Source organism: Anabas testudineus, chromosome 14 (assembly GCF_900324465.2).
Source record: "Anabas testudineus chromosome 14, fAnaTes1.2, whole genome shotgun sequence".
NCBI lineage: Eukaryota > Metazoa > Chordata > Actinopteri > Anabantiformes > Anabantidae > Anabas > Anabas testudineus.
In genome coordinates, this window is record NC_046623.1 from 4,884,885 (window position 1) to 4,912,169 (window position 27,285).

The 27,285-nt window shown below is 41.2% G+C and overlaps 5 protein-coding genes across 7 annotated transcripts in view; 1 reads left to right on the top strand and 4 right to left on the bottom strand.

Annotated features, from left to right (window-relative positions):
- Positions 1-1,145: 1,145 nt before the first annotated feature.
- On the bottom strand, positions 1,146-9,561 carry trpv1 (transient receptor potential cation channel, subfamily V, member 1). 2 transcript variants are annotated; one of them, XM_026370928.1, is made up of 16 exons: positions 9,345-9,561; positions 7,445-7,655; positions 7,123-7,280; positions 6,882-7,034; positions 6,047-6,184; positions 4,983-5,281; positions 4,563-4,739; positions 4,317-4,472; positions 4,138-4,233; positions 3,975-4,045; positions 3,511-3,676; positions 3,355-3,421; positions 2,899-3,230; positions 2,699-2,820; positions 1,387-1,508; positions 1,146-1,284 (listed from the first exon to the last, which is right to left on the bottom strand). In XM_026370928.1, exons 2-16 carry the CDS (start codon positions 7,639-7,641, stop codon positions 1,190-1,192), a joined length of 2,349 nt encoding a protein of 782 aa, XP_026226713.1. In that variant the 5' UTR covers positions 7,642-7,655; positions 9,345-9,561; the 3' UTR covers positions 1,146-1,189. The 2 variants fall into 2 exon arrangements, with proteins under 2 accessions (XP_026226713.1, XP_026226714.1); XM_026370929.1 differs by lacking the exon at positions 9,345-9,561 and adding an exon at positions 8,805-9,311.
- Positions 9,562-10,780: 1,219 nt separating this feature from the next.
- shpk (sedoheptulokinase) lies at positions 10,781-15,229 on the bottom strand. 2 transcript variants are annotated; one of them, XM_026369945.1, is made up of 7 exons: positions 15,078-15,229; positions 14,786-14,991; positions 13,743-13,917; positions 13,489-13,641; positions 13,101-13,276; positions 12,425-12,625; positions 10,781-12,096 (listed from the first exon to the last, which is right to left on the bottom strand). In XM_026369945.1, exons 1-7 carry the CDS (start codon positions 15,182-15,184, stop codon positions 11,702-11,704), a joined length of 1,413 nt encoding a protein of 470 aa, XP_026225730.1. In that variant the 5' UTR covers positions 15,185-15,229; the 3' UTR covers positions 10,781-11,701. The 2 variants fall into 2 exon arrangements, with proteins under 2 accessions (XP_026225730.1, XP_026225729.1); XM_026369944.1 differs by having other exon boundaries at positions 14,786-14,927; positions 15,047-15,229.
- A 437-nt stretch (positions 15,230-15,666) lies between these two features.
- emc6 (ER membrane protein complex subunit 6) lies at positions 15,667-17,435 on the top strand. The gene is made up of 2 exons (XM_026370276.1): positions 15,667-15,850; positions 16,663-17,435. Exon 2 carries the CDS (start codon positions 16,695-16,697, stop codon positions 17,025-17,027), a length of 333 nt encoding a protein of 110 aa, XP_026226061.1. The 5' UTR covers positions 15,667-15,850; positions 16,663-16,694; the 3' UTR covers positions 17,028-17,435.
- A 40-nt stretch (positions 17,436-17,475) lies between these two features.
- On the bottom strand, positions 17,476-22,741 carry p2rx5 (purinergic receptor P2X, ligand-gated ion channel, 5). The gene is made up of 12 exons (XM_026370301.1): positions 22,601-22,741; positions 21,831-21,981; positions 21,494-21,565; positions 21,330-21,405; positions 20,996-21,080; positions 20,732-20,812; positions 19,920-20,061; positions 19,161-19,294; positions 18,951-19,044; positions 18,806-18,871; positions 18,559-18,647; positions 17,476-18,446 (listed from the first exon to the last, which is right to left on the bottom strand). Exons 1-12 carry the CDS (start codon positions 22,729-22,731, stop codon positions 18,185-18,187), a joined length of 1,383 nt encoding a protein of 460 aa, XP_026226086.1. The 5' UTR covers positions 22,732-22,741; the 3' UTR covers positions 17,476-18,184.
- Positions 22,742-24,557: 1,816 nt separating this feature from the next.
- Positions 24,558-27,285, bottom strand: part of LOC113169216 (polyubiquitin-C-like) — a 5,693-nt gene continuing 2,965 nt past the window's right edge. Inside the window, 3 exon segments of the mRNA XM_026370434.1 lie at positions 24,558-24,749; positions 24,752-24,806; positions 24,838-25,123. Coding sequence (XP_026226219.1) covers positions 24,622-24,749; positions 24,752-24,806; positions 24,838-25,123 — 469 coding nt within the window. The 3' untranslated portion in view covers positions 24,558-24,621.

The window sequence follows — 27,285 nt, forward strand, 5'->3', positions numbered from 1 at the left end:
AGAAAAGAAGTAATATTTTGTAATTATATATTTTAGCAATGTGTAGTTATGAAGCTGTAACTTTTTTTTCCTCAATTTTCAAAGCTTCAGTTTGCAGTTGTGACTATTTATAATACTTGATTTGCTTGTTATTTAAATTTTATTTTCTTCTTTGTTTCCTATACTATTGCTGTGAAATGGAAGAAGGTCCATAAGCCTTTGTTTTGTGTCATCTGTGCGACAGATAAGAGGAAGAGCGTGAGAGTTGTGCTACTCTTTTTGTAATATTGTAATAATAAAATAAAGTTCTAATTTATGCTTTGAAATGAGTCTGAACCGTAGTTTGGATGATCTTAATAATGAACATGTCTAAACTGACAACAGGTCTTTAACTGACTCAGACACAGCAACTTAACTGTTGTCATCCTGTGCGACTGTTCGGGTATGTTATTATTCACACATTAATGTCTTACATAATCATCCTAACAAGCAGCTGAACGGTCCAAAAGGTCCGTCTGAACCACATGTAATTTGTAACTGCACTGACTAGTGCTGAAGGTGGTGATTGTTGTACCAATTGCTGCGCTTTCATGCAGTTTGAGTCTCCCTCAGTCAAATAGAAACAGGAAGAGGAGTAGACAAAGCAAGCTGTGAAATCTGCAGGGCTATCTGGCTGCGGTAGCTTTAGCCTGCCTGGCGGTGTCTGGCCCACAGCAGGAGGGCAGAATCAGCACCTTTCTGATCAGTGTTACTCCATAAAGGATGAGCAATGCCTGAGGTGCCAGCAGGTGATGGCCTCTGTTCAGAAAGGATGTGCTTCCTGTTGAGGTGGTGGAAGAATTCACATTTGCAGTAGCCTTTGGATCAAATGTTTATTGCATGTCAAATGCATTATTTACCCAGGACTTTAAGCAGCACTTGCTGCAGCAGTCATTAATAACTACTATTTTTCCATCGTTGTGTCAGTCAACTGAACAAATATCTATAATGTCTTCCTCCGCACTCTTCATCTCAGTGACATATTGCATTGAAGGCTACATTTAAAATCATCCTGACATTGGAGTATCAGTCTGTGAGGACAGCAGTTCAACAATTTGGCAGTAAAGTAAGGTGTTGGGGAACTGAAACTGAAGACTGTTTGTAGGTTCGAATGCCTCATTGCTCAGGTCGGTCAGGCTGAGCAGTCACACCGAACCCCCCCGTTGTGCTTTCATACTGGTGTGGTGCTCAGAGGACTCATCTCCGTGGACTCGTATGTCTGCCGTCGCCGACTGCTCTCTGTGAAAAAGCCTCTCCAGCTCCTCCCTGTGGAAAAAGCAGGAAGTGTTACTAAAGGTGGACTATTCTCCTGTTACAGAGAAATGCCTAAAAGGCCTTTTCCAATCTAGAAACTTAGAGTTTCTGCACCTCTGTTTGGTCTGGTTGAGGAGCCGTCCAGTTCAGGCTGGTTGACACGATCGCAGCAGCCGGGATCCTCATTGATTTTTCCCAGGTTGATGTTCCATTTGTTCCAGTTGACTTCCTCCACTCTGAGACGACAAAAGGACACATGCTCCAATTACTGTCTGCTGTGTGACACATCAATCAGCTGTCAGAGAAGGCAAAGGTGAGGACCACGGTGTACTGCACGTCAGTCCATCTTGTTCCCACAGCTGTATTTTTGGTTAAATCCTCAAACCTTCACTGCTTTATCATTATTACCTGCTTCACTTGTGGGTAATTTTCTACTCACAGGATCGGCTTGTCGACTGGTGAACAACTGACACAAACCCACCGACAAATTTAGTTTCTGTCATTTAGATCACAACATACATGTGGACAACACATGTTCTAGATCCAGATGTTATCCATATTCATAATAAAACCTGAATAAAGTCAATCACAGCATAGATCTGTGTTTGTCACTAATAAATCTAATGGTGATTTAATTTAACAATATAAACTCAGTAAATGTGTCTTTTTCTGCTACTGCATCCATGTGACTTGGTGTCTTGTTGTAGTTGCAATGCACAGACTAGAGTCCCAGTAACCACTTATTACTAAGTGTGAATACTAATCGTTGTGCATCACATGATTTGCAGTAAAGATAAAGTCAGTAGACAACTTAATATATTACTAAGCTACATATCAACACAAAGCACCTCTACAAAATGGTGGCAGATGTCCATAAGAAGACTTCGGCCATCTCAGCAGGTCATTTAAACAGTATGTAGGCACGGCTTTGGGTTAGTGCAAGTTCAGCAGAGGCTGCTGGTAATCTCATTAGTTTTACATGTATTACTAAAGTACTGAATAAATAAAAAGAAATAAGCTAATAATGAGGCTAAATAATGAAATGATAAAATTAACACGATGTTTGTACTAAATGTCGGGACAGTACATCCCACTTATTACTATTATTATGTACCATTAAGTTACCTTTACCTTAGTTATAGCAATAATTAACATACTGTTTGTCGTGATAGTTCAGTAGTAAGACATGCATGAATTCTTGTACCCTTACCAAGAAATGTTACCCAATTCATTATTAGATATTTCACTGTGGTGTAAAGTTGTGGTCTGACCACAAAGTCGTTGCCACATAAGGGTTCGTTATCTGCTATGGAGCAGGAAATTAAAATATACAGCAATGTACAACTGAGAGAAAAACGAAATCTACGATGATCAGTCAGCTGTTAACACACTGATTAGATGATCATCTAAACAGGAAGCAGCAAACCTAAGACACTGTCGACAGTCATCTCCAAGAACCGTGTTCAGATTCTTCTTCGCCCCACAACGAAACCTCTTCTTCAGACAGTTAGGCAGCCTTTTCTCCATGTCCAGGATAGTGATTGCCCTCTGAAAACAGTGACAGCATTTCATCACAGCTGCAATAATCAGTCGCTAAATATCAACTGGACACCCCGGACGCCTCACCTGCAGCTTCCAGATGCTGGTGCTCTCCATGGTGATGTTTTCCACGGTGCGGTTCATGAGGGCGATGAGCATGTTCAGCAGCAGGATGTAGGTGAGTATGATGTAGCCGATGAGGAGTATGTAGAAGACCTCTTTGTACTTGTAGTCCTCAGTGAACTCCATGTCGCCCATGCCGATGGTGAACTTGAAAAGCTCCAGGGTGGTGTAGGACATATTCCTGTAGGTGGGTTTGACACACCCCACTTCATCATCAGGACCAAACAGAGGCAAACGGGCCTGCTTGTTTATTGTGATGTTTCTCTCAGGAGGCTCTATTAGCAAGGAGACCACCGCTGTGGAAGAACATATGAAGAATCCGTTTACAGACAGCACATCCACGATTTCTAGTTAGCACAGGATTTCATGTCAAGATGCCTTTTGTTTGTTCTCAAATCAGTAAAAGTTCATAGAAAATACCTGCTGAAAATCCAAAGAGGAAGACGCTGTAAACAAAAAGAAAGCGCAGGATATCACTGAGGATCATCTGCAAAGAAGAAAACACAGCAAAGGCTTCAGGGACGAGACTGTGATGTCCACTGTGGTGCAGTGTGCTTTGTCCCCCGTGCGGACTACCTTCTGTATCATGACACTGTAGATTCCCATGTGACTATCACCCCTGGAGAAGTAGATCAGATTCACCCAGCTGAGAGCGAGGCACATCACCAGGAAGCAGAGGTACTCGTGCTTCGAGCACAGATAAAGACCGGCTGAAACCAGGAAGAGGGCGCCCTGCACAAAACTACAAACCACAGAGGAACCACTGCTTCAGAGAGCCTGCACAGCTTCATGACTGGAGCAAGTCAGTACAGTAAAACAGTAGTACACAGTCGTACACAGTAGTACACAGTAGTACACAGTACATGTGGAGTACCAAAAGCAAACTGACTGTTGTGTGTGATGTGCTCTTCAATAAATCCCAGGACTTAGACCTTGTGTCATTTTCAACCTCTAAGAGTGCTACAGAGCAGTTACCAGCTGATCCACGGTTTAGGGGGCCTATAGCTTCGTTCAAGTCTGAAATAAGTTTCACTACTTACAAAAGAAACTCGTAATATCCATCAATTAGCAACGTCTTCAGCTTTGGCCGCTTCCTCTTCATGTCTATGATCTAAGAATTTAGAAAGATCAATTTTTTGAGGAACACCTTTTACAATATGATGACATTCACTAGTTATTTAAAAACAACAGGATCATACATACCCCTATGACAAAGAAATAGGCATTTGCCAGTGTTGTCACCAGTTGGCCTGCAGTATACAGGTAATCCATTGTAGTGTTTTCTATGACAAACGGTGGCTGTGGAGTGGAGAACAATCATCAGCAACATGAGCACGAGTCTGTCTGTGACGCATAGATCAGTCACACAGTTGGCAGCTCACCTCTCCATTCTTCTTGTTGTAAGCCACAATAGTGAAGATGATCAGGTACAGGAAGTAGACCAGGAAATGGAAGCAAAACATTTGACCGGCAAACTTCTTCCACTTCTCATCCAGCAGTTGGCTCAGAGGCTCCGTCTGGAGCATCTCATGACGGTTCTGAGAGGGGACAAGAGCAGAAAGACGTCTGGGCACAGCCGGAGCAACAGCAATAGGTGGTCTGACTGCGCTCAGAACGACAGGACTCACAGGGATGTCGCTGCCGTAGATCAGTATCTCCATAACTGAGTTGTCCTCATATGAATCCACAGAGGCCAGGTCGTACAGGTAGCAGTGGACGGGCCCGTAAACCCACTCAGTGAATTTGCGGGACAGATGTTTAGAGTAGCTCTCTTGAAACTCTCGTTTCAGGATGTGTGAAAAAATCTGCAAAGGAAGAGAAGTCTTATTCGTGCAGGTAAATGAACTCATCTTGAATTACCTAATGTCTGCAGGTCCATCATTTCTGTGCATGAATTTTGCCTTAAACAGATTCATTATTCATGTGTATGAATTATCTATAGGACAGTAATGGGCTCTAAAAGCTGTAATTTCTCATATTAATAAGTCCATCTTTCTCATTTCCACGTGTGGGCCCCCCTACGTTTTAATCTTTGCATCTGTACTGACCCCTATCTTGCCAGTTTTGGCAGCCAGTTTGAGAGGCGTCAACCCCACATAGTTCTCTATGTCCTCCAGCTTGAGCTTTGGATGCAGTCGGGCGGCGTTCCTGAGGATGCGGTCGTACATGTTGGTGACAAACTCTGTGTTCTCTTCAGAGTTGTCAGCCACCACCACTAGAGCGTGCAGCACCGTGTTGCCCTGCGAGTCAGTCAGCTTTGCATTTGCCCGCTGGTACTCATTATTCATCAGGAAGTCCACTACGTTGGGCTGGTTGGTACAGGCTGCCAGAGACAGAGGCAGCTCACCTGAGGACAGCACAGACAGGGATTCTCAGTCACTGATCTTTATTTACAGCTTGTTTCCTTTTGGGAGAAATCCTGCATGGTAACAACACTCTAACACGCTTTACATGTAATTCAGCAACAATTTGATGATCTACACTAAAGTAGTGCACAAATAAAACAGGACAAACACACATCAGTGGTTCCTAACTCGCACTACTGAGCCTGTGGAAACGTCTGTAACATGCCTCTGCAGGGATCTTTCCAAAGTCTAATAATGTAACACTGATGTTGGCATCATCATCATTGATTTGTGTTACAAACTGGCAGGAATGCAAGGACACTATTGATTTGCATTATGAGAAATGCACAATCCCATGTTTGACTGCACCCCACTGGGAACTACAAGTCAGAATAACTTCACTTAGTTTTGTCCCTTAAGCCCTCCAACATAATAAAGGTGCAATGCCACCTCATACTGTTTAAGTCAATAGAATATTAATCAACATGGATGGGGAAGAAAACAGTATACCTCAGTTAGATGAGTCATCAAGTACTGCCTTTCATTTTAAATATGTAATGTGATATAATGAGAAACTGATGCTTGACGTTGCTCACTGTAAAGTTTCATCAACAGGAAAACCAAAGCCCACACTGTCAGACTAACAGATGACCTCAAGCAAATAAAGAAAGACGCTCTCAAAACTCTGAAGGAGACACATCTCAGTGGATTACATTAGTGTGAGGCTCCAGAGCGGGGAGTTCCTCTTTTCAGCTGCATGGACTCACCAAAGTAGAAGCTGGGGCCATCATCTTGCTGGAAGAATGTCCCGCAGGCCCTGACATGGACATCTGCTCCCTTATTGACCAGCAGCTTCACATAGCAAATGCTCCTCCTCTCGATGGCTATATGGAGCGCTGTTTGTCCTGTCAGGGGCACACATCAAAACACATCGGGACATCTGTCTAGTTAACAAATATAATTTGATGATGTGATGTAATTTTTTTATACACTTGGGAATTTATCTTTCCCCCAGTCACTACAAGCTGGCCAGGCTCTGATGCAGCAAAGCAAATGACTCTTTCCTCCACCATTTATGAGTGACAAAGAGACAAATGTTAATATGTTAATTCTTGAAGAGAGTTTACTAGAAGAACGTTTTGTGGTGTGATGTGATCATGTGTGTTGTTTTTGTTTTTTTGACATGAACCTGGACTGCAAACACTGCACATCATCACAAACCCACGTCCTGCACAAAAACTGCAACTGAGATAGACACAAAGGATTTAAAAGCAGCGTTGTTACCACTCTGGAGAAGCTGACTCAGAGCGGCTGACACAGTGTGAGAAGTTTTGCAAAGAATAGTAGGGAAAAATTACAGTGTGCAGATGTGTAACACTGATGAAGACCTAACTACGCTGTAACTGCTGCCAAATACACATCTACTAAATACTGACTTATACAGTCACGTCTGTTCTATTTTATATTTTTATTATTATTATTTTGTCACCAATCTTCAATGACAAATAGAAATGTTAAATACATAAAGTGACTCCCCCAAGAAAGCAGAACATATTTTATGTGCACTGTTTGTCCAGTTGAAGCGCCCAGATTCAGGTTTACCTTTGTAATAGCTGTTTGTGTAGGCTGCATTCACAAACTCATTAATGTCTCCCAGCTTCTCGGAGATATCGATTAACAGTTCCACTATCTCGTTCTTCCCGTCTTTGAGGTGCAGCAGAGCCTTCATCAGGGCGGTTTTTCCATGGGACTGATCTGCGGGTGGAGCCAAACATTGTGGGAGTTAACACACAAGTTCACGGTGCTGTGCAGCGGCTGCGTCGTGGGATCCTTTCACACTCACATAGGCTGTCAGAGAGTTTCTTCATGTTTTGGTGCAGGTACTGGTACAGGCCATCCAGGTTTTTGGCATCCCCGCTGGCCACTGCCTCAAACAACCTATTGATGTTAAACTTGTCGTTGTTTCTCTTCTTACTGTCCTCCTCCTTACCTCGTATCCCTCTACAAAGAACACATAGAGTTAGAAAACAGATCATGTGAGTCAGAAGGTCAAGCAGCTTCACACTCCACGATAATCTGCACTATGAGGCTTGATGTTACACAGCATCTTTATAATGATATTTAAATAGCTCACAACCGTGTTATCACTGCACGGAGAGGCTCACTTGTCAAAGTTGAGGTTGAATCTAATTTGAGGCTTGGGCTCCTCCATTTCTTCCTGGTAATCAGTGTCCATGGGAGCTTTGGGGGCCTCACGGCCAAAACTAAAAGCATCGTTCTTTGTTCCTTTTTGTCGTGATCTCTCCTCCTCCGTCCTGTCATCCGCCTCCAGGGTGAAGCCAAACATCTCCGACTTGCTCATCTTTACTTCTCACTCTGCACGGTGACATGACACAAGTGTGCACAGTTCAGCAACAACTGACAGATCCAGTGAAGCTGATGCATGTATGTGGTGGATTAGTTGAACAGAACATTAACACCTTTCTGTTTTTAATCAGATCTTGCAACAATCTGAAAATAAAAACTGCACTGAACATCTCCCAGCTGTGTCACACATCATGTTATTTAGGTCAAAAACTAAAACTTATACTTGATGCTTTAAAATGAGCTCATTTTAACATTAGTTCATATGTTTTGTATGAGCTGTGTCCGAAACATGTTTACCACAGGGCATCACCTCACCGGCCTTTAAAAACCCAGACACACTTTGAGACATGTGATGTTTCACCCCCAGTGACTAACAAAGGAGTGTATTTAAAAAAAGATTACCATGACAGCAGCACACACACACACACACACACACAGCTCTTGATCTCGTAGCCACTTCCCTGCAATACAGTCACGCCGTTTACACTTTGACTGATTTAGAAACAGAGTCGGCGAATAAATGAAGCAAAAACATTTCTGCAAGCTTTTGCTGATCACGGTAAAATGATGATGATGTTTTGATTCTAAGGTAGACACAGTGAGGATAATGGGAACCTACAGTAATCTTCTGGTGGCTTCTTGTTCCCCTTTTCTGTCAGAAAATGGGGAATTAGTGACTCAGTGGAAACAGCATACAACTCCCTCTTGATCACATGGAGAGGAACATATAGCACATAAAGAAACAAAGGCTGGGACGACTGAGATGTAAGCACATCTTACTTGCACACTACCTTGTATAATGTGTTTGTACTGGGGCTACATTTTTTTAAAGACACTTTTCACACTAAGAAAGCTTTCTGTTGTTAGATTCTGGTGTTAAATTGTGTTTGCAGAGGCTCAGCTGATCCATGACATGCTGCACAGTAGCGCACGCCCTCACCTTCAGCAGGACACTACAGCTTTCTGTATCTATCCATCTTCACATATCTCGTCTATATGAAAAAATAAAAAGTCATATTGATGGAATCTGTTTCCTTAAAGCTCATAGTGTCAAATTCAAATGTACAAGTGTGGTTTCTTTTTCAAATCAGAATATAAATAATGATCTAAAGCAATCTGCTTACTTGATATCCAGCCCTAACGCATCCATTAACTCACCACACATATGTCCTCTTCTTCCAGATAATCTTCTGCATTAAAAATCCAATTTTAGCAAGTCAAAAACAAAACAACAATATACCCTGGCGCGCCTAGTTGTATGAATCCTATTGTTCTACGTCGTATGATGCTCGCAAAACATACAGTAACCAGAGATGAGCAGGCCAGAGGAAGATAAAGTGACCCACCCATGAGAATACCAGAGCACATTAGTGGAGCCCCGAGTGCTTGAGAGGATGCTGTATTGATCATGTCTGCTCATGCAAAGACACACACACACACACAAAAACATAAATGTTCCACTATTTCTGCACTAAAGTTACTGAATATTATCAAGTGTTTTATGAAGAGTTCGTCAGAGAGGAGCCGAGAAGCTTCAGAGTAGTTTACCACTATGTGAACAGCTATTAGACAATAACATTATACATTATATTATAGTGTATTTTAAGTAATTTACTGAAGCACTCAGCTGGACAGAAATTCCAGGAGCACCATGAGAAATGTAAGCATCTTTACTTCTGTTAAAATAAACAGCCTTACCCTTTTTTTGCCTGCCTTGCTCAAATTTTCTTCCACGTTATATATCACTATAAAGTTTGAAGCGTGTCTGTTTTTAGTCCATAATGTTGCTGAGGTGCTTCCTGTGTGTCTCATGTAGCTCTTTAGAGTTTCGCTTCAGTGGGTGTGAGCGTTTCTCTGCTGTTGCTGCTGTGGTCCCGTGACCGTGTGTTGGCAGAGCTTCTGCCCGCAAGGGCAGGCTGAAGATGTGCGTTCATGAGCTCATGCGATTTCCTTTCTTAAGATGACTTCCTTTTTTCACAGTGAAACACTGACGCGCTCAACCTCACATAACCACACAACCTCAGTACAAAATAATTCATCCCCTATTGAAAATTATGTGCTTAATTCACAAGCTTTCAGCTGTTTGCAGTGAACAAAAAACAAACAGCTCAACACAACTGATGTTACAGGTTTCTCCAAATTCAACATAAATGCAGCTTTAATGACGAGACAAATTTTGTTTCCCTCATACGACACACATTTGCAAATAAGATATTGTCTCAAGCGCAAACGATGCAACAAATCGGGGACTAGATTAGTTGCAACAGGCAGGTGGAGAAAAAAACCTTTAGTGGCTGCAAAAGACCTGCAGCAAGACTTAGTGGTAACAGGCACTGAGCGTTCAGTTTGCACAGTAAGGCACAACGCTGAACATTTACACACCCAGACTTCAAGACGAACACAACTACTGCCCCGAAAGCACAAAAAGAGTCTGCTTCAATATTCTTAAAATCTAAAATAAGTTTTTGGGGAAGTTTAGGGGATTCCAGTCTGTGGAACTTCTCTAGTCCACGGATCAGTGGTATGTCTGGAGGAAGAAGAATATACGCTGAGAAGAACACCCTGTCTACAGTGAAGCATGGTGGTGGCTTGATGATGATCTGGAGCTGCTTTAATTCCTCTGGCACTGAAACCTGCAGCGTGTGGAAGGCAAGATGGATTCATTCAAGTGTGAGGGTATCCTAGCAGGAAACATCATGCTGTCTGTGAGGAAGGTGAAGCTTTTGCATCATTGGACCATTCAACAGGTCAACGTCCACCAAGACTTAGCTGCAGAAAAAGTCCTGGAAGGTTCTCGAGTGGCTGTCACAGTCAGCTGATTTGAACCCCACAGAAAATCTCTCTCCCTGGAAAATCTCTAGACTGCAGTTCTCATTAAAATGTGCATTATGTGTTCAAATAGGAGGAACCACTTGTAATAACTATTTTTCTATTATAAACATCCAAATGTGATAATCTGTAGTTGGTTCTTCTTCACCCAAGTTGCTTCTAGATATTTTAAATGTGAACATGGTTTTAAGGCTTATACATATATTCAAGATCTGAACCAGTTAACAAAAGTATAATCCTGGAAACAACATCACAGACAACATTTGAGACAAAGAAATATGAATAATTCTTTATTTGTTCATCATAATCAATCAACCCTTGGGCCCCTATCGTGCATTAAGTTACTGTGCCAGCTGGCTATCTTAGGTTTTGGCTCAAGTTTTTCTTATATCTCAAATCTGGTTTACTTTTAACCAAAAGAGATTAGTGCAGGTTCTCTTCAGACAATCAGATACAAAAATACAGATTAGATTACTAGATAAAAATCAGTAATCGGTAAAGACTGTGTGTCTTTAGCAAAATAGAGGCACACATGCTGTCAGAGGTGGTACACAAGCTCAACAAGCTGTTTTCTTCTTCGATAAGAGCAGTAGCACACTGAGGACATGTGACAGAAGTGAAATACATGTGACTCCGGATACGTTGAGGTGACCAATATACTGCCTGTAGCATCATTCTGCATGGCTGGTTCAGTGGTGAGTCCTTGGAGGGCCACACAGACCTCTATTACATCATTGTTACATCATTTAGTTCTGAATAAATTATACAACATACACAAGAACATTACCAGCTTCAATAATTTGATTTCCATCATTCAATGTGTGTTTTAAGTGTTCCATTATTTTTTGAGCAGTGCATGTTTAGTCACTAAACACCTCTGGATTATTTTTCTCTACTTTTTCTCTACTGTCTGGCATCATGTCGGAAAGTTATCACATAACCAAACAAATAGAAGCAGAATAACCTGGTATACTGCCAAGAGGTGTTCGGTCAAAGAGTCAATTTAAATGTTTGAAGGCTGATTTGTATCTGCACTCAGTAGCTAGTTTGAGTCAACATGTCAAAGTGTCACATTTTGAGTCACAGGATGCACAGCTTTTTCTTTTTAAATTCACAAAGCAAATGTCGAAGACCTCACTGTTCCTTTCTTAAACAAAGGAATATCATTCAGTAAGATGTGCACAAAAGTCCCAAATTCTCATTCCAGTCTGTCTTCAAAGTTTCTTTTAAAGTCTGTCACAGAGGACCAAGGTTACACCGACAGCTGAGTCTGCATTCTCTCCGTATATCACCGGCTGAGGAAACGCCTTCTCCACTTCCTGCCTTAGCACTTCATTACGAGCGAGTGCACTCCCAGTGCCCACGATCCTGGTGACTCCTGCCTGCTGCAGACGCTCTGCGGGCATCATGGAGGTGATGTTGTCCAAAACTCCGCGGCACAACGCCCTGGTCACATGACCCAGAGAGAGATTGGAGGCACAGATGTTGGTTACCTTACCAAGGTAGAGAGGGTTGTGTCTCTCCCCCAGGATGGTAGGAGTTACCCTGAGGTCACTGGTTTCCTGGTTCAGGGCACAACCAATCAGCTTCTCATATACAAAAGAATCAGTCAGTTCTCCACCTGCACAAACCAAACACAGTGGAATGATCAATAAGTCATTTTGCCATCACTTTATTGTGATCACACTAACTCTCTCTTGTGTCAAGTGACAGTGAAAAAACAGCATTCAATCTGCTGAATGCGGTTGAGATTTAGTCTCTATGGATTCATTGACTTGACATGCACTTAATAATGGCTAATTAATGGTAATGGGTGCACAGATGATTACTGATAGTTCACTCTTTCCTCATATGAACACTGCCCTCTCTGAGTTCTCATGGGTTTTTGCTAAGGGCAAAATTTAACATTCAGTTTCATGTGTAGATGATATGGTATAAAAACAGCATACCAAGCTCTTTCATCCAGGCAGTGAGCATCTCCACAAAAGTGGCGACAACGTTTCCTCCATTGAGCGACGCCGCCACTGCCAAGTACAAGGAATCAAAGTAGGGGAAGTAGGTGATAGAGGAGTCAGACTGAGGGCAATCTGGAGGTTTGAAGTCACTTGGCATGGAAAAGGTGAGCTGGGCTGAGGTGCTTATATTAAGAACTGGAAAATTAGGAGAAGGAGAAAAAAAGTACGAGTATAAATAACAGCAGTAAACATGACAAGCAAGAGACTCTAATGGTGGGATTGCACTAAATCATGCACCTGTGTTCTGTGTGTGTGAAATACAATGCAAAGCTAGATAATAAATATACTTTTTTATAGTATATTGTTGCTAAAGCATACATACTGAGCAATTTGTATGCCTTGCTATTACTCTAAAGTGTTTTACTATTGTTCAGGTTAGCTACACAATACTTATACTGAAGAAGTTTCATGACAGTTCTGATTGAATATTTTCATTACAAAAGAATCAGTATCATCCACAGTAAAGTGAAGCATTTACAGTAATGCATTAGTAGAGGACATCTAATGTATGTAACCTCTCATTATGAAGCAACTACAAGCTGCAGCTGTAATGGGTTCTGCATTAAGCGTGATCCCATCCTGACAGAGATGACTGGACTTCCTGTTTCACCTGCATCTGTCCGCGCACTCATGCAGGAGTAGACAGAACACTGGAAATCTCCCAGGGCGGCCCCTACCGGCGTACCAGCAGGGATACCGTGCCAGTCAGAGCACGTCTGTCCCGCCAAGTTACCAGATGGCACACACTGAGGAAGCAGGTGCAAAGGGAAGCCGGCACCCTTCAGACTAGAGCATGCACACACAGAGTGTCTTGTTATTTAGGTGACATGTAACAGCTCTGACACTGTAAGTTTGTAAAGTACAAATGTTAAGTGACTGCAGTTTAACACCAAACATGCACAAACTATAGAGCCTTTGTCATGCTTTTAGTACTTACTAAGATACAACTGTATCTTAGTAGGATAAAGTTGTGAAATGATGTTAGGTACTTTACATACATGTCTACATTCCACTGGTTGGATGAGGTGTTGAAGTAACCCCAGCTGGCTGCGTTCTGAGGCGTCATCACACACCCGTCCAAACCACACAGCATGGACACCACGTAGTCTTGGATAGTACCTGCAACTGTGAAGTTCTCAAGGAACTTGGGCCTGTGGTGAAAACACAAACAGCTTTAGATGTTACCCTCCTATCAAAGATCCAAGTAGTTCAGTCATCTCTGCATGCAGTTGTAAGGAAACTGTTTGCTGACCTGTTTCTCATGTACCAGAAGATTGTTGCACAGCCAAAACCTGTGGCTACACTAAGATGTGAATCTGGTTTTGGAAGAGAGGACAGGAAGTCACCGGTGCAGCGTCCATCCTGCCAGGTAATCAGCTGACTTGTATCTCTGGCTGTGAAGAAGTCTCTATTGGACCAATCACAACCTAGGAGGAAACAGACATGGAAAAAAAAGACCGCAGGGCTTAACTAAATAACCTAAATAAAATATGTAATGTCTGAATTAATGATTTTAGTTTCAACTTGGGGTTAATACAAAATATCTCTGCAGCGTTTAAAGTCAGTTTTTAGATGCAACCAGCAGATGGCAACACAGGTTAGTTTAAAAGAGGAGGAACTAAATGTTGACAACCTGGAAACAAAGTGTCTGCCTTTAAAATACAAGTTGCTCATATAAAAAGCTGACACAGGTCCTGAACTGGGGGCTTTTAATCTGCATCATGTAGTCATCTGGGTCATGAATGTTTGAACTTAAATGTACACAAATAATTATCGGACTAGTTACTAATAGTGTAAAGTAGCAAAGTGCCTTCATTCAAAATCTGTACTTGGGTAAAGTTTTGATTTCACTTGAATGTTTCCAGTTTATGTTACTTTTACCTTTAGTTGCTAATTTCTTTGCAGATGTAGATTGTTACAGTAATACAGACTATAACCAACTATTAACATGTCTTAACAAGGTCTGAATGTTTTAGATGTCTGCACAAACCTTTTTCATGAGGCAAACATGGAACAAATTTGAGCTAGACTTTTACATTCATGTTAACAACAGCATCAAGTTCAATAGTGTTAAACGAATTTGATGGTTCTTCTACTTGTAGTGGAGTAGTTCTTGTACCAAGTATTGAGTCTGTACACTTCTGCCAACACTAAGAATCAATACAGTAAATGACTCATTTAGCACATTTCCTATCCCATGAAATCCACTTGTTGTGAAGATGTGCTGCCTCCCTGCTGCACTGTGGTCTGTGTGCAGGTAATAATCTTACTACTACTACTACTGATCTTACTTACTACTCTTTGCTTTCCAGAATAAAACCCCGTGCATCTGTCCAGACAGCCCGATCCTCACAACATGCTGCAGTTTGTCTCTGGGCAGCAGGTTAATGCACCGGTTCAGTGTGTCTATGATCCGGCCAGTATCTTGCTCTTTCGCCTGAGGGGCAGAGGAGACACACACACACACACACACACACACACACACACACACACACACAGACCTGTTCATATTAAGCAGCTGCAGGGTAAAGTTGTTTGGTGCATCGATGAACTCACCTTTATCCCGCTGTTGTCGATTATATCAGACGCAGCAGGCAACGCGTGACTCGCAGCCACAGCTCTGGAAGCAGTTTCTAATAAAACGACTTTTACCGAAGTGGTGCCCACGTCTAAACCCAGGATAAAGGAGGACATGGCTGGTGGTACCACGGTGCCGTGCTCAGCTGCTCACCGCCACGGGCAAAGTCAACATTGTTGCGTTGAAGTACACGGAGGAAAGCGGACTTTTTTAAAACGATGTTGCCCAGCCAAACACTCTTACTCATGCTTACTCGTGCATTTCGACAGTATGTCGAAATCTAGCAACATGTAACTCACACAATTAAGGGCAAAGTTATGGGCTATGGATATGTTTTTACTCTAGCTTATAAAACCATTTAAAAACATCATTTGAATCAAAACAATGAAAAACACAGATATTTGGCGTATTTATAAAACAAAAACGTATTTATTGCATTAAATGACAATAACGGCAATTATATTTACTTTATTAGAGCTATATTATCCATTTATTTGTCGTAAAGTTTAAATTTCCAACTCTTTAATGTGCCTAGAACGCACCACGCCGTCGTTTCCTGTTTGATGATTACCGTGTGCTGTACCCACAATGCATTGCGGAGGATAATGGCCGAGCTTGGTTCAGGAGTGTCATCCAAACTAGAATGAATGTGCTGTCCTTGTGCCGCATCAGCTGATATTTCTTGAACTCCGTTAAATATCCAAGTTTAGAAGAGAGCTCTTGCACATTATGTCCTTGTAATCACACCGGGAGAAGCCGACAAATCCCCGCGTTTATCTCCGGTGAGAACCTCTCCTCACTTATCGTCGGAGCTAACGGTGCTAGCTGGCAAATTAGTGCCAATAATGACTAAAGGATAAAAATAAAGCAGGTTAATGTACAGTTGAGCTACGAACAGCTAGAAATGTATTTTACTAGAGTTGTTCTCCATTTTATATGCCTTTCATGCGGTTGACTTTTTCACCGCGTTAAGGCTTTAAATGTATGAGTTAGCTAACATTAATGGTAGGTTGCTTCGTTGCGGTCAGTAACTAGCTAAGCTAATGTGGAACAATGCTGACAGAAGCTATATGTTATGTCTCATCTTTTAAATAATTACTAATGTTACATCACGTGATTTAACCACATTATGAAACGTATTAACTCTGCAGTCAAAATGTTGTGAAAGGAAAATACTTTAACATTGTAACCAAAATGTCTCATATATGATCTAATATATATATTATAAGTTGGCACTACTCGACACCACTGGCCCCTGTCAGTGTCATGATAGGTTGTTGTAATATTAGTGTTAGTAGTGACACAGTAATGTATAAGCAGCTTAAATTTGAGTTAATTTTAATGTCAAGTATAACTTTAACTCATCACATTGTGTTATAGGCTTTGGATTTAAAGTCTTGAGCTGTAGAATGAATGTTCTTTACAGCTGTGAAATAAATGTACGGGTACCAGTGCCGTGTTTGATTTGTATATGTAGTGGGGAGGACAGTTGTTTAAAATGAAAGTACATAAGTCAAGTACACTGCTTTAAACCCGTATTTGCTTACAATATCTAATGTTTTTATTGTAAACCTGTATGAATCTCTCTTGTTAGACCAACACTTTCCTGTGAAAGCCAGAGCCAAGATGGCAGCAGTTGTAGCTAAGCGAGAGGGACCACAGTTCATCAGTGAAGTGGCTGTGAGGGGCAACGCCGCCGTGCTGGACTACTGCCGCACTTCTGTGTCTGCTCTTTCTGGAGCAACAGCTGGCATCCTGGGTCTGACGGGACTGTATGGCTTCATTTTTTATTTCCTATCCTCGTTTCTTCTCTCTCTGCTGCTCATACTCAAGGCCGGACGGCGATGGAACAAATGCTTTAAGTCACGGAGGCCGCTCTTCACTGGAGGCCTTGTTGGAGGTCTTTTTACTTACGTCCTCTTCTGGACTTTCCTCTACGGAATGGTGCACGTTTATTAAATTGATACACCACAAATAACTATTCATTATTTCTGTCTAATGTCACACAAACCAATAATGCTGTTTGCCCTGCTGGTTGTAGATAGGCTATTAGTGAAAGACTTGATTTTTCAATAATCTACTGTTGATATATTGGAGGATGTGTTAATAATAACCATTTACATGGAATAAACTAAATTAAAACTAAAATAACTTTTTATCCCACCTGTGACTGTGAACTTATTTAACCTCTAACTCTAGTCTCTGTGCCCTGTATAATCCATTCCAGAGCAGGTGTCACAGTTATTATAATGTAAGTTGTAATGTAACATGGACAGTTTACATCCTAATGAAGTGTGACATTACATCTCATGTACAATAATATGGTCGGAATAAAACAAATGTCATAACTGATTTAAATAAATACTTGTAAAAGCTGTTTGTTATTCAATTTGTCCATCAGGTTGGGTCAGTTGCTGACTTAGAGTCAACATGAGGCAAATTTATTTGTTTCCAACAGCAAAAAAAACACTGAATAAATAGAAACAGGAACAATAAACAGGAAAAGGAGTGTTTGCACTTCACCGTCCATTAACAGTCAATCTGCACATCAGCAGTGTCAGCACTGAACCAGTTGTCTACTCACAGTATGCTCGTAGCACATTACACACTGCATTCCACAGGTTTAAGTGAACTGTGAATACAACTGTGCTGCAGCATTGCACGGCAGACATCAAAGTCACAATTGGCGCAGTCAACTAGACATGCAGCAAGAAACACAGCAGCAGTTTACCAGTATGTTTAAATACGTAGGTACATGATGTGTCCATATGAAATGCCAATTTCAGTTTAGTATTTTCCTTCTGTTTACATCCATGTTTGTATGTTAATGTATAATTGTAGGTCACGGTATATAGATCATTATTTATGTACCTGTTTATGTTCCACAGCTCACTTTTGGTTCCTGACTTAGCCACTCAATACCAACCTTGTGTATATCTACATCTGTGTCTGGGCCCACTTGCACAGCACAGAATATTAACATTTCTCTCGACCAACATATCTTCAAGACAGGCCTCTTAAGTTAGTGGCGTGCCAGCAGGCGTGCCCATAGGCACCCCCTGCAACATGACAAAACATGAGCACTGCAGGTGATTTGTACTGCCTTGACCGCAAACTTAATTTTGTGAAGAGAAAGTGATATGATGCTTTGACTCTGCACTTTGGGGAGAAAGAATAGCAGAGTATCTCTGTCCTGTGTTGCGTGGAATGGTGGGACCTCGATCAGACTGCTGGCCTGCGGTGGGAGAGGAGGCCTCAGCGGGTTCAGCTTCCTCTGGCTTTATGACAGAGTTTCCGGCCTGTTTCTCTGAAGCAGCTTTCCTTGACTTTCTTTCCCGGTGTCCTGCCTTCACATCCTTGTGTTTGGTCCGGTCTTTTCTATTAGACGCAGCATTAGAGAGAGGAGCAAATAAATGTAGCAATCAAGGTTTGGAACATGTTTCATTTAAAACACCACAATGTTATAGTTTAGATATAAAGCAAGTCATACTTAAAATTGATGATTTCAAATTTCCTCTCTCTATAAAAGGAGCTTGTGTTCATCATGTACAGTAGTATCATATCACATGCAAAGGCTCCCTGAAAGAAAAGAAAAATCAATATGATGCAGAAAATCACTGTTTTTTTTACTGGTAGTCATCTAATACCCTCTAGGAGAACAGTAATATTATATTTTTCAAACTCACTACACATTTATACACTTAGACATCAACCTAATACTTTAGTAAATTACTTACTGCACCCAGCAGAGCAACACCCGAACCAATGGCTATTATTGTGGGAATAATATTAAATTTCCCAGCCTGCAAAACAATAAAAGATATTTACAACAAGTCTGTTACCAGAATGATGTACTTATATGTGCTCATATCACTGCTGTACCTGGCCGTTGATCATTATATCAAAGCGAATTCCAAACACTTTATACAAAGTGCGATACGTTTCACCATCCTGATCTTTGTAATACCTGGCATATCTGTAGGCCACATATTAGTGGATTTAAAGCGTAAAAGATGGAAATAAAACATGTTAGACACAGAGAACACAGTGGGAGAGGTCAGCTGGCGGATTGAGTTCTTCTTAAAGATGCACCTGAAGTTGTATCCTGATGTAATAGAGTTGTTCATGTTCATGTCTAACCGGGTGAAGCTGTACTGTGGATTACAACGTGAAGAATCCTTATCCAGGTCACAGTTCCACTCAATAAGAATACCAACAGACCCGCCCTGATGGACAAAAACAAAGCCGAAATTAATAAATGTAAATATTTAAACATAATGTATGTAATACTCATACCAACCCCCATAATGTATATACTCATAAATTCATATATGCACACTATAGCACTCAGATTAAATGAAAATGTGTTTTCAATAGTTAGTTTGGAATGTCTCTAAACCTCAGAAGTGAACTACATTTTAACAGCTCTGTTAATACACATTGATCAGTATGTCCACAGCTGAATCTAGAGCTGAGATGTAGCTGTAGCTGTAGAACCTCTTACAGTTGCTGCAACAGATTTTCATTACTTCCACAGTCTCCTCAAGAAATGTACAATTATAGTCATGACGTGAAATTAGCCCAGGCTTTTGTTTGATTTTTCCAAGACGCCACACTCACTGTCAAATAATAGGTATGACTTATATTAATAGCTGATTGTTATGTTCAACGGGGACCATAAGTGTGGCCCTCTACAATTACTGTTGCAATCATGAGCAGCCAAATGGGCTTCTTTAATTACTAAATGTCTATCATGGCTTATAATCAAATGACTGTGAGGAAGCCAGGAAGTGAAATCTCCATTATCACTCCCACACAGCATCTTAATTGGCGCATTATTACACTTTGTACCTTAACAGCCATGTCTTGGAAATCGTGTCCAGTCCAGCTGATCAGATCTCCAATGCGGAAGATGGGGCAGTAAGGATGGTGCTCTTTGTCATAGGAGCAACTCTTCAGGTAGTTTCTATCAGAAGTTTCAAGGACGTTAGACCTAAGACATGAAGAACACGCAGCAAATTTGAGAAAAAGTGGAAACAAGTCAAACTTTCACATTGAACATCCACCAAAAGGCTAAAAAACTAAATGTTCATTGATAAAAGAGAAACAGCTGAGTGCTCTGGAGGTAGAAACAAACTATACCAGCCACAAAATTCTCTACACTTATATTGAGCCTTCAATCTCTATATTAGAAACCATTAAAGCCCTCATACTGTCCCCCAACACATATCAACTGTGAGTGCCATGTCAAGTAGCACCCATTAAGAGGGATTTCAGTTACCTGTTATTCCTCATTAAGCTTAAGTAGCATTAGATCTGAGAGGAAACACATGAGAGATGAATCTAAATAGAATAAGATCCTGACTGATAAATTAGCAGCAACTTGTGGCATGTCTCTGCTTTCCTACAGGACTTGAACAGACAACAGCAAAGAGGGCAGCACCCAAACTGATCTGACACCTGTCCTGGGCAAGGGCCGCTGTCAAGGACGTCTCAGATGACTGTTTCACTGTCTCACTGAATGCAACGCACAGGCTGGTATAAATAGAAGGGTCTCTGCACCCTAAAGCTATTTAAAGGAGCCACTGGAACACGTATATGCTCAGCGATCTATATCATTATGCCTTGAAACCACAGGCTCATCAGCAATTAGCACCACTTACTTGGAGAATTCAAACTTTGGAAACCTGATGAAATTCTTGATGTAGATGGTGAAGTTTTCTGCATTGCTCAGTAAGGCCTCTCTGGAAATGAAAGAGACAGGCAGCTGTGTGAGAAAACAACAAATAGAGCTGACAGGCTGTATTAGTAATAAATAGAACCTGTGAAATATCTTGGGCCCTAAGAGGGATCAGAGTGAGTGTGAATGTAGTAGAACAAAATGGCAAATTTCCAAAGGGTTCCGGTACAAGAGGACGGATTCTCACGTGGGTGTTTTGCTGTATTCAACAGGACACCAGGCCTGAATCTCACAGGTCCCAGTACTATTGTAACACAAACCGGTCTTGATTCCTGATGGAGAGAGAGCAAAGATTCTTGGCTCAGGTATTAAGTTTCTCAGGCCCGTCAAATGAAAATTGCAGTATTATGTAGGAATATGGATTAGATCATCAATAATGGGCATTACTAGTAAGTTTGAGATTATCCCTCTCAAACTCACAAACCTGAGGATTGTAGCATTTTGTAAACATGTAAACCTGTCACTCAGTTTAAAACTACTCAGGTTTGTCAGATGGCTGCAGTGCCAGGAGGGGTCCTCACCATGGCCGGATATTACAGTCTCCCCCTCGATACAGTCGTCGTCACTTTGACACCGTCCATTTGGCACTTTGAAACTCTGCGAGGTGAGAATGAAAGACGGCGGACATGAAGATGCAAATGTGTGGACGTGTGCCGACGACAATCCTTGTTTTCTGTGTACTGACCTCAGCACAGAATCCCAGCCGCTGATTCGGGGTCTCTATGTAATTAGTTACCACGAAGAACACCTGCTCACCCTACGAAATACGATTAGGTCCAGACAGTAAAAACGAGAAGCAAAAGGTTAAACAAATTACATGACCCAAAAAGTTCAATGTGGGTAAATGTGATCAGACAGATGCTGAGACAAGTGGACACTCAGTGGCCTGGTAATCTGTCCTGACAGGACATCAGGGTTGTTGAGTGACTTTTTAAATTGGAAGTTAAAAAGAATAGATAGATAGATAGATAGATAGATAGATAGATAGATAGATAGATAGATAGATAGATAGATGTGCTCACATTTGGTGGTATGACATAATCCTCAGCACTCCACAGGTACAGCCCTGTCTCAGAGCTGTTGGCCAGTGTGACACCTTTAAGCTTGGTGATGACCGAGGTCTGGATGGCCTCTTCTCTCTCCTGGTACCCTTTCTTCACCACAAACACCCACCTGGCACAGTCGTAGAAACTTATTAGTTATCTCATGTCAGCATGGGTGTGGTCTGCCTGTGATAAACGGCAAAAACTGCCATTAAATGCCCCCCCCCCCCCCCCCCCCCCCCCCCCTCAGCATGTGGCAGATGAAAGCAGCAGTGCTAATGCAGCAATACGCCTCGGATTACATCACAGAATATTTTAGTGCGTCCACTGACACGACGTGCTGCACATGAACGCGCATCTGAGGTGACATGAGCAGTGATGGGGAAAATGCATGAAAACACCACCAATCCCAAAAAGCGGTAATAAAACCGAGGAGCAGCTCTCCTCGTGGTGCGGACTGGACTCAATCTGTCATCTTACAGTTCATCCTGACTTTCACAAACAAGTGTCAGACTTTGTTGTTAACCTTCACTTCAAGGTTTCATCCTAGCCATGTAAGGTAACCTGCTTTTCCTACAGCAGCCGGAGACATTCATCAATTCCCCACACACTTTTTAAAAAACAGACAAACCGTGTGGCAGCGTCACTTTAACACCAACAGAGTAGAAACTATTTTTAACTTGGTGGATCACTTTAGAAAAGGTTACTTCAGCCCATGTCTGACACGGGGACCGCGCGGTCCGTCTCACCCGATTATGTATCCGAGCACCGCCAGCTGGTACAGTCGAAATAAAATCCCGATTCTCCTGTTTTCGGCGATGACATATTTCTCTGTCTTGTAATTGAGGAGAGAAAAGAAGAAGCCTCCCCAGCCTGCCATTCCTCCTCCCGCACGGTGACCCGAGTGAGAGAGCGGCTCCCCGGCTCCCAGCTCATATATACAGCGGGGCAGGCGACAGGCAAACCCCGTGAGAGAGGGGCTGTCACCCCCAGCTCCGACCCTCCACAACACGGGACTTTAAAATAAACGGCTCAATATGATGTGTTTGCTTAAATTCATTTTTACTGCTATTTTTTATTATTATTTTTACGTGTACATTTAGACTATTTACATTTAGTCTACTCCTTATACCTACAAAAATGATCGGACAAACTATGGATATGTTTATAAAAAGGGAACAAAATTGATGTGGCACCCAGCAATATAGTTTTTGTTGCATTTTTTAATATCAAAACACAGCGCCTACATTACCCACAATGCACTGCCAGCTGGTAGTTCAGTGGCGTGTGCTTGTTGTAGCTAAGTTTGAGGAGCAACAGGCTTTTTTCCCCCACAGTTACAAATTTCCAGTCTAGACACTGAAGTTATCATCCTGAATTTATTTATCCATTTTGTTAAAAATACAGGAGCCTAGGATGCTTCAAGATCTGTACACTGAATGTGATGTCAAAGACATGCAGATCATACAGTCTGTACATGTTTCACTCGTCACATCTTCATTAATGTGCACGTATTTAAATAATAATACTACGTACGCTTTTGCTCAGTGTATTTTTACGTCGTCATTTCAGATCATAACGTCCTTTTCATTCTAGTCTTTTGCAGTGTTGTGATTATCTCATCTTCTCTCACCCCCTCCTTCAGCAAACACTCTCTCTTTTGCCTTATATGCTGAAACTATTTATTTCTGCATTAAACTGAGCTGATCATCCAGACGAGTAATCACTTTCCATGGCCATGTTAGGCAGCTGTCTCTTTTTACTTAACCTTCAGAAATGGCATCACATCTTTTTGCAGGGTTGAATGCAAAGTTTGTCATTCAACCACAGGAGCAGTTTTATTCTTTCTCCCCAAACATAGAGCCAGAGTTCTAGAGAAATGTCATCAGAAACAATAACAATACATACATATCCATGTCATGTTCAAATGATCAATTTAATCACCGTCACTTTTAAAGAGGCCCTGTTGGACAGGAACTGACTTTAAACCACAGATTAGTACAGTGTTGGACTGGGAGCAGTGGTAATTTAGGGATCTAAGTACTGGTGCGACGCTAGTGACCTCTAGTGGTTTCATGTGTTACTTGCCTCTCCGTGTGAGAGGTGTATTCAGAGCAGCAGAGCTCAGTCCCTATTTAACTTACAGAAATCAAACTTGAGAGGATCAACATAACTATTAACCTTGTTTGCTGTTGCTGAGGGAACTGTGTTCTGATTAATATTGACACTGTGCTTTCCAGGAGAAATTCATATAAAAACCCTACTTTTCCAAATAACTGAAATCCACTGTTGGAGGGATGTTTCTATCAGTCCATTATATAGATTTGAGAGGGAACCTAGTTTAATTTATATTAGTTAAGTAACAGAATCATTGAGGTTACAAATTGAAAATGGAGGAGCACCTAATCTTAAGCCTCACCAGGTTTGATGCTCAGCTCATAGCATAGCTGTATTTTGTTTATTGTGGAATATTCAGTTGTTGGTTGTGAAAGAACTAACATGAAGTCAGCATGGAAAGCTAAAAAAGATATGTTAAATAGATATTTAATTATGTTTGCTTAACTTAAACTAGTGAATTTAATAACCGTCTCTTAGAAAAGCTGTTTTCACTGCATTATTTTTTTTTAATTTATCACTTCAGTACAGCATCTTAACATGGCAGTATTTGAACTCCTATAATGCTCACATAGTAGACAAAACACACTATATGATTCAATCCAATCTTTTATTCACTGAAGTGGTCGTGTAAATCATTAAAACCTGGAAACAATTATTGGCCACCCCTCAGACGCAGGACAAGATGGAGGGTGGACTCCTTCTGGATGTTGTAGTCAGAGAGGGTGCGGCCATCTTCCAGCTGCTTGCCAGCAAAGATCAGCCTCTGCTGGTCAGGGGGATGCCTTCCTTGTCCTGGATCTTGGCCTTCACGTTCTCAATGGTGTCACTGGGCTCCACCTCCAGGGTGATGGTCTACGCTGGGCTCCACCTCCAGGGTGATGGTCTTACCAGTGAGGGTCTTGACAAAGATCTGCATACCACCCCTCAGACGCAGGACAAGATGGAGGGTGGACTCCTTCTGGATGTTGTAGTCAGAGAGGGTGCGGCCGTCTTCCAGCTGCTTGCCAGCAAAGATCAGCCTCTGCTGGTCAGGAGGAATGCCTTCCTTGTCCTGGATCTTGGCCTTCACATTCTCAATGGTGTCACTGGGCTCCACCTCCAAGGTGATGGTCTTACCAGTGAGGGTCTTGACAAAGATCTGCATGTTTGCACCTCTAAAAAAAAGTAATAATAATAATTTCACATTACAAACACTGCTTAACATTGAATGCTACAGCAAATATAAACTTGAATGCTTAACATCTAAAGCAAAGGGTGTTGACCAGTACACTAAAATAATGCCTCTCATAGTAAATACATTATGTTACATCTAAATTATGTCGGCTTACTGAATTATGTCTTACTATTAGAATGATACAGAAATTGTTAAACAGCGTTATAGATGGATGTTTCACGTCTATAACAGACATTGTTCCAATCCCCATTTTATCTTACAACAAGCGATCAAAAAGTAGCTAAATGCTACTTTGTTTTTTACATAAACATACTAGCAGGAAGCCGGTGATTCGAGCACCACCGCCATTTTGAACTAAGCTATTGTTGTTTGCCTTCGTTTTGTTTAGCTAACGTTACCCGCTAATGGACGATGCAGCTAGAAACGGTGTAATGTTACCATTGTTACTAGTTATCAGCAAATGTCTATGACTTTCATGTTCGAAGCAAAAATAAATGAGTTAAGTAAACCTAACTCGTTCATCGTATCGTAAGTAAAATATCAGTGTATTATTTAATTAGATCAAAAACGTTTGCTGTTGATAGCTAGGTTGACATTCAGTCATTGTTAAGCGATTAGCTGCTAAAAGGGGAAAAAAAGATGACAGCGAATACATTCTACATAGTTCGTGAAATAGCAGAAGAAGGAAAAAACATACTGGTCAATGTTCTAACAAATTATTGTACTTACGTTACAGTTTTTCTGACTTGTTGTGATGTTTCTCTGTAGGTTTCCTCCCTCTGACTGCAGTTGCCAGGGGGACCTGATCATATATACCTGGCGACACGACGGTTTAATATTCATCCGCAAATCAAAATAGTCCCAATTTTAGCGTTTATAGGCCTATTTAAGCACATAGTTTAACGCTACTTGCTCTGATTCGAGTACATGTAAATAAATTATACACGTGAAACTACACGAACAATAATGTTGCTTGCGTATAAAAGGGAAAAAAGAGGAATTACATGGCGGATGAAAGAAAAAACTGGGTGACAGCTGCCATGAATAGAGGTACGTCATCATTTACCAAGATGATAAATTACAGGATCGGAGAAAAGAGGTCAAATGTGGAGTATGTCTGAAACTGTGGATCATATTTTATTCAAACTGAACATAAATGTTAACATCGGTAGACCTCTTACACTGAGTGAAATATTCTGCAATCTCCCTAACTAGCCCGAGGCATACTCGGTATTTATGATGCTGCTGCTTAGATACTGTTGTCAAGGTGTTGTCTTAACTGTATGACACATGACTCATATACATTTAAGATCATCATAACACATGCGTCACACATGAACCTAACATCACCTGAGCTTCAGAAATGTGCAACATGTTTAAGTCCCACCAGGTGTTGTGACATCTGGGGTGAATTGTTCTCCAGAAGGCCTATACATGCTGAATCATCATTAACACAAACAAACAGTGAGAACAAATGTTCTAGGTCTGTCAGAATAAAATCTGAATAATAATAATAAAAACATTTAATAGAGTAGTTGTGTGACTAGCTTGATCTGCTGTATGACATTGTTAAAAAGTTATGTATGAGAATAACTGGCTAAACAAGTTATATAATATAGAGCTCTATGAGAAAAATACATGAAGAAAGTTATCGTCAGAGTTTTAAAAAAAAAGTGCCAAGTCAGCAGCTGCTGTATGCATTATGAGATAAATGAGTTTGCCAGGATGAAGAGATCACACTTGAATATCCAGATTAGAGGTCTGTGCTGAGCCAGTTTAGTTTTGGATTAGATGATAAATACCACAGCACAGTCCTGGTTCTATGCATAATCCACACTGCATTCCTGTGACGCCATTCCCAACCTTGACCTTTCTTGTTTACGTGACATTTCAATTATCCACCCAAGTTGTCACTGTGTGTACAATGATTAGAGTTAATCTAATTAAGATATTAATTTGTTCACAAAAAAACAAAACAATCATTCTTTGTGTGACATATCTGCTACAGATTGTCCCTGATGTCTTGACATCAACAGATAATGTGTCTGTTTATGTGCTGTACTGACTGTCCAGTCTCAGCGTGGTAAGACATTTGACTCCTGTCATCAGGACAGTTTGTTTGTACTGAATGACAGATGGTAA

Bases quoted from the DNA above. Each gene is read 5' to 3' on its own strand.
- trpv1 (XM_026370928.1), bottom strand. From the start codon at position 7,641: ATGAGCAAGTCGGAGATGTTTGGCTTCACCCTGGAGGCGGATGACAGG. The intron at 4,740-4,982 runs GTCAGTACAGAT...CTTCCTTTGCAG, and splicing joins CCAAAACTGGCAAGATAGGG to ATTTTTTCACACATCCTGAA. The intron at 3,422-3,510 runs GTAGTCCGCACG...TCTTCTTTGCAG, and splicing joins ACAGTGTCATGATACAGAAG to ATGATCCTCAGTGATATCCT.
- shpk (XM_026369945.1), bottom strand. From the start codon at position 15,184: ATGTCCTCCTTTATCCTGGGTTTAGACGTGGGCACCACTTCGGTAAAA. The intron at 14,992-15,077 runs GTCTGATATAAT...TAATATGAACAG, and splicing joins AGTCACGCGTTGCCTGCTGC to GTCTGTGTGTGTGTGTGTGT. The intron at 13,918-14,785 runs GTAAGTAAGATC...GTTTCCTCCTAG, and splicing joins ATTCTGGAAAGCAAAGAGTA to GTTGTGATTGGTCCAATAGA.
- emc6 (XM_026370276.1), top strand. From the start codon at position 16,695: ATGGCAGCAGTTGTAGCTAAGCGAGAGGGACCACAGTTCATCAGTGAA.
- p2rx5 (XM_026370301.1), bottom strand. From the start codon at position 22,731: ATGGCAGGCTGGGGAGGCTTCTTCTTTTCTCTCCTCAATTACAAGACA. The intron at 21,081-21,329 runs GTGAGGACCCCT...TCTCTCCATCAG, and splicing joins GACTGTAATATCCGGCCATG to GAATCAAGACCGGTTTGTGT. The intron at 18,447-18,558 runs GTATGACTTGCT...TGCGTCTAATAG, and splicing joins TTTGAAATCATCAATTTTAA to AAAAGACCGGACCAAACACA.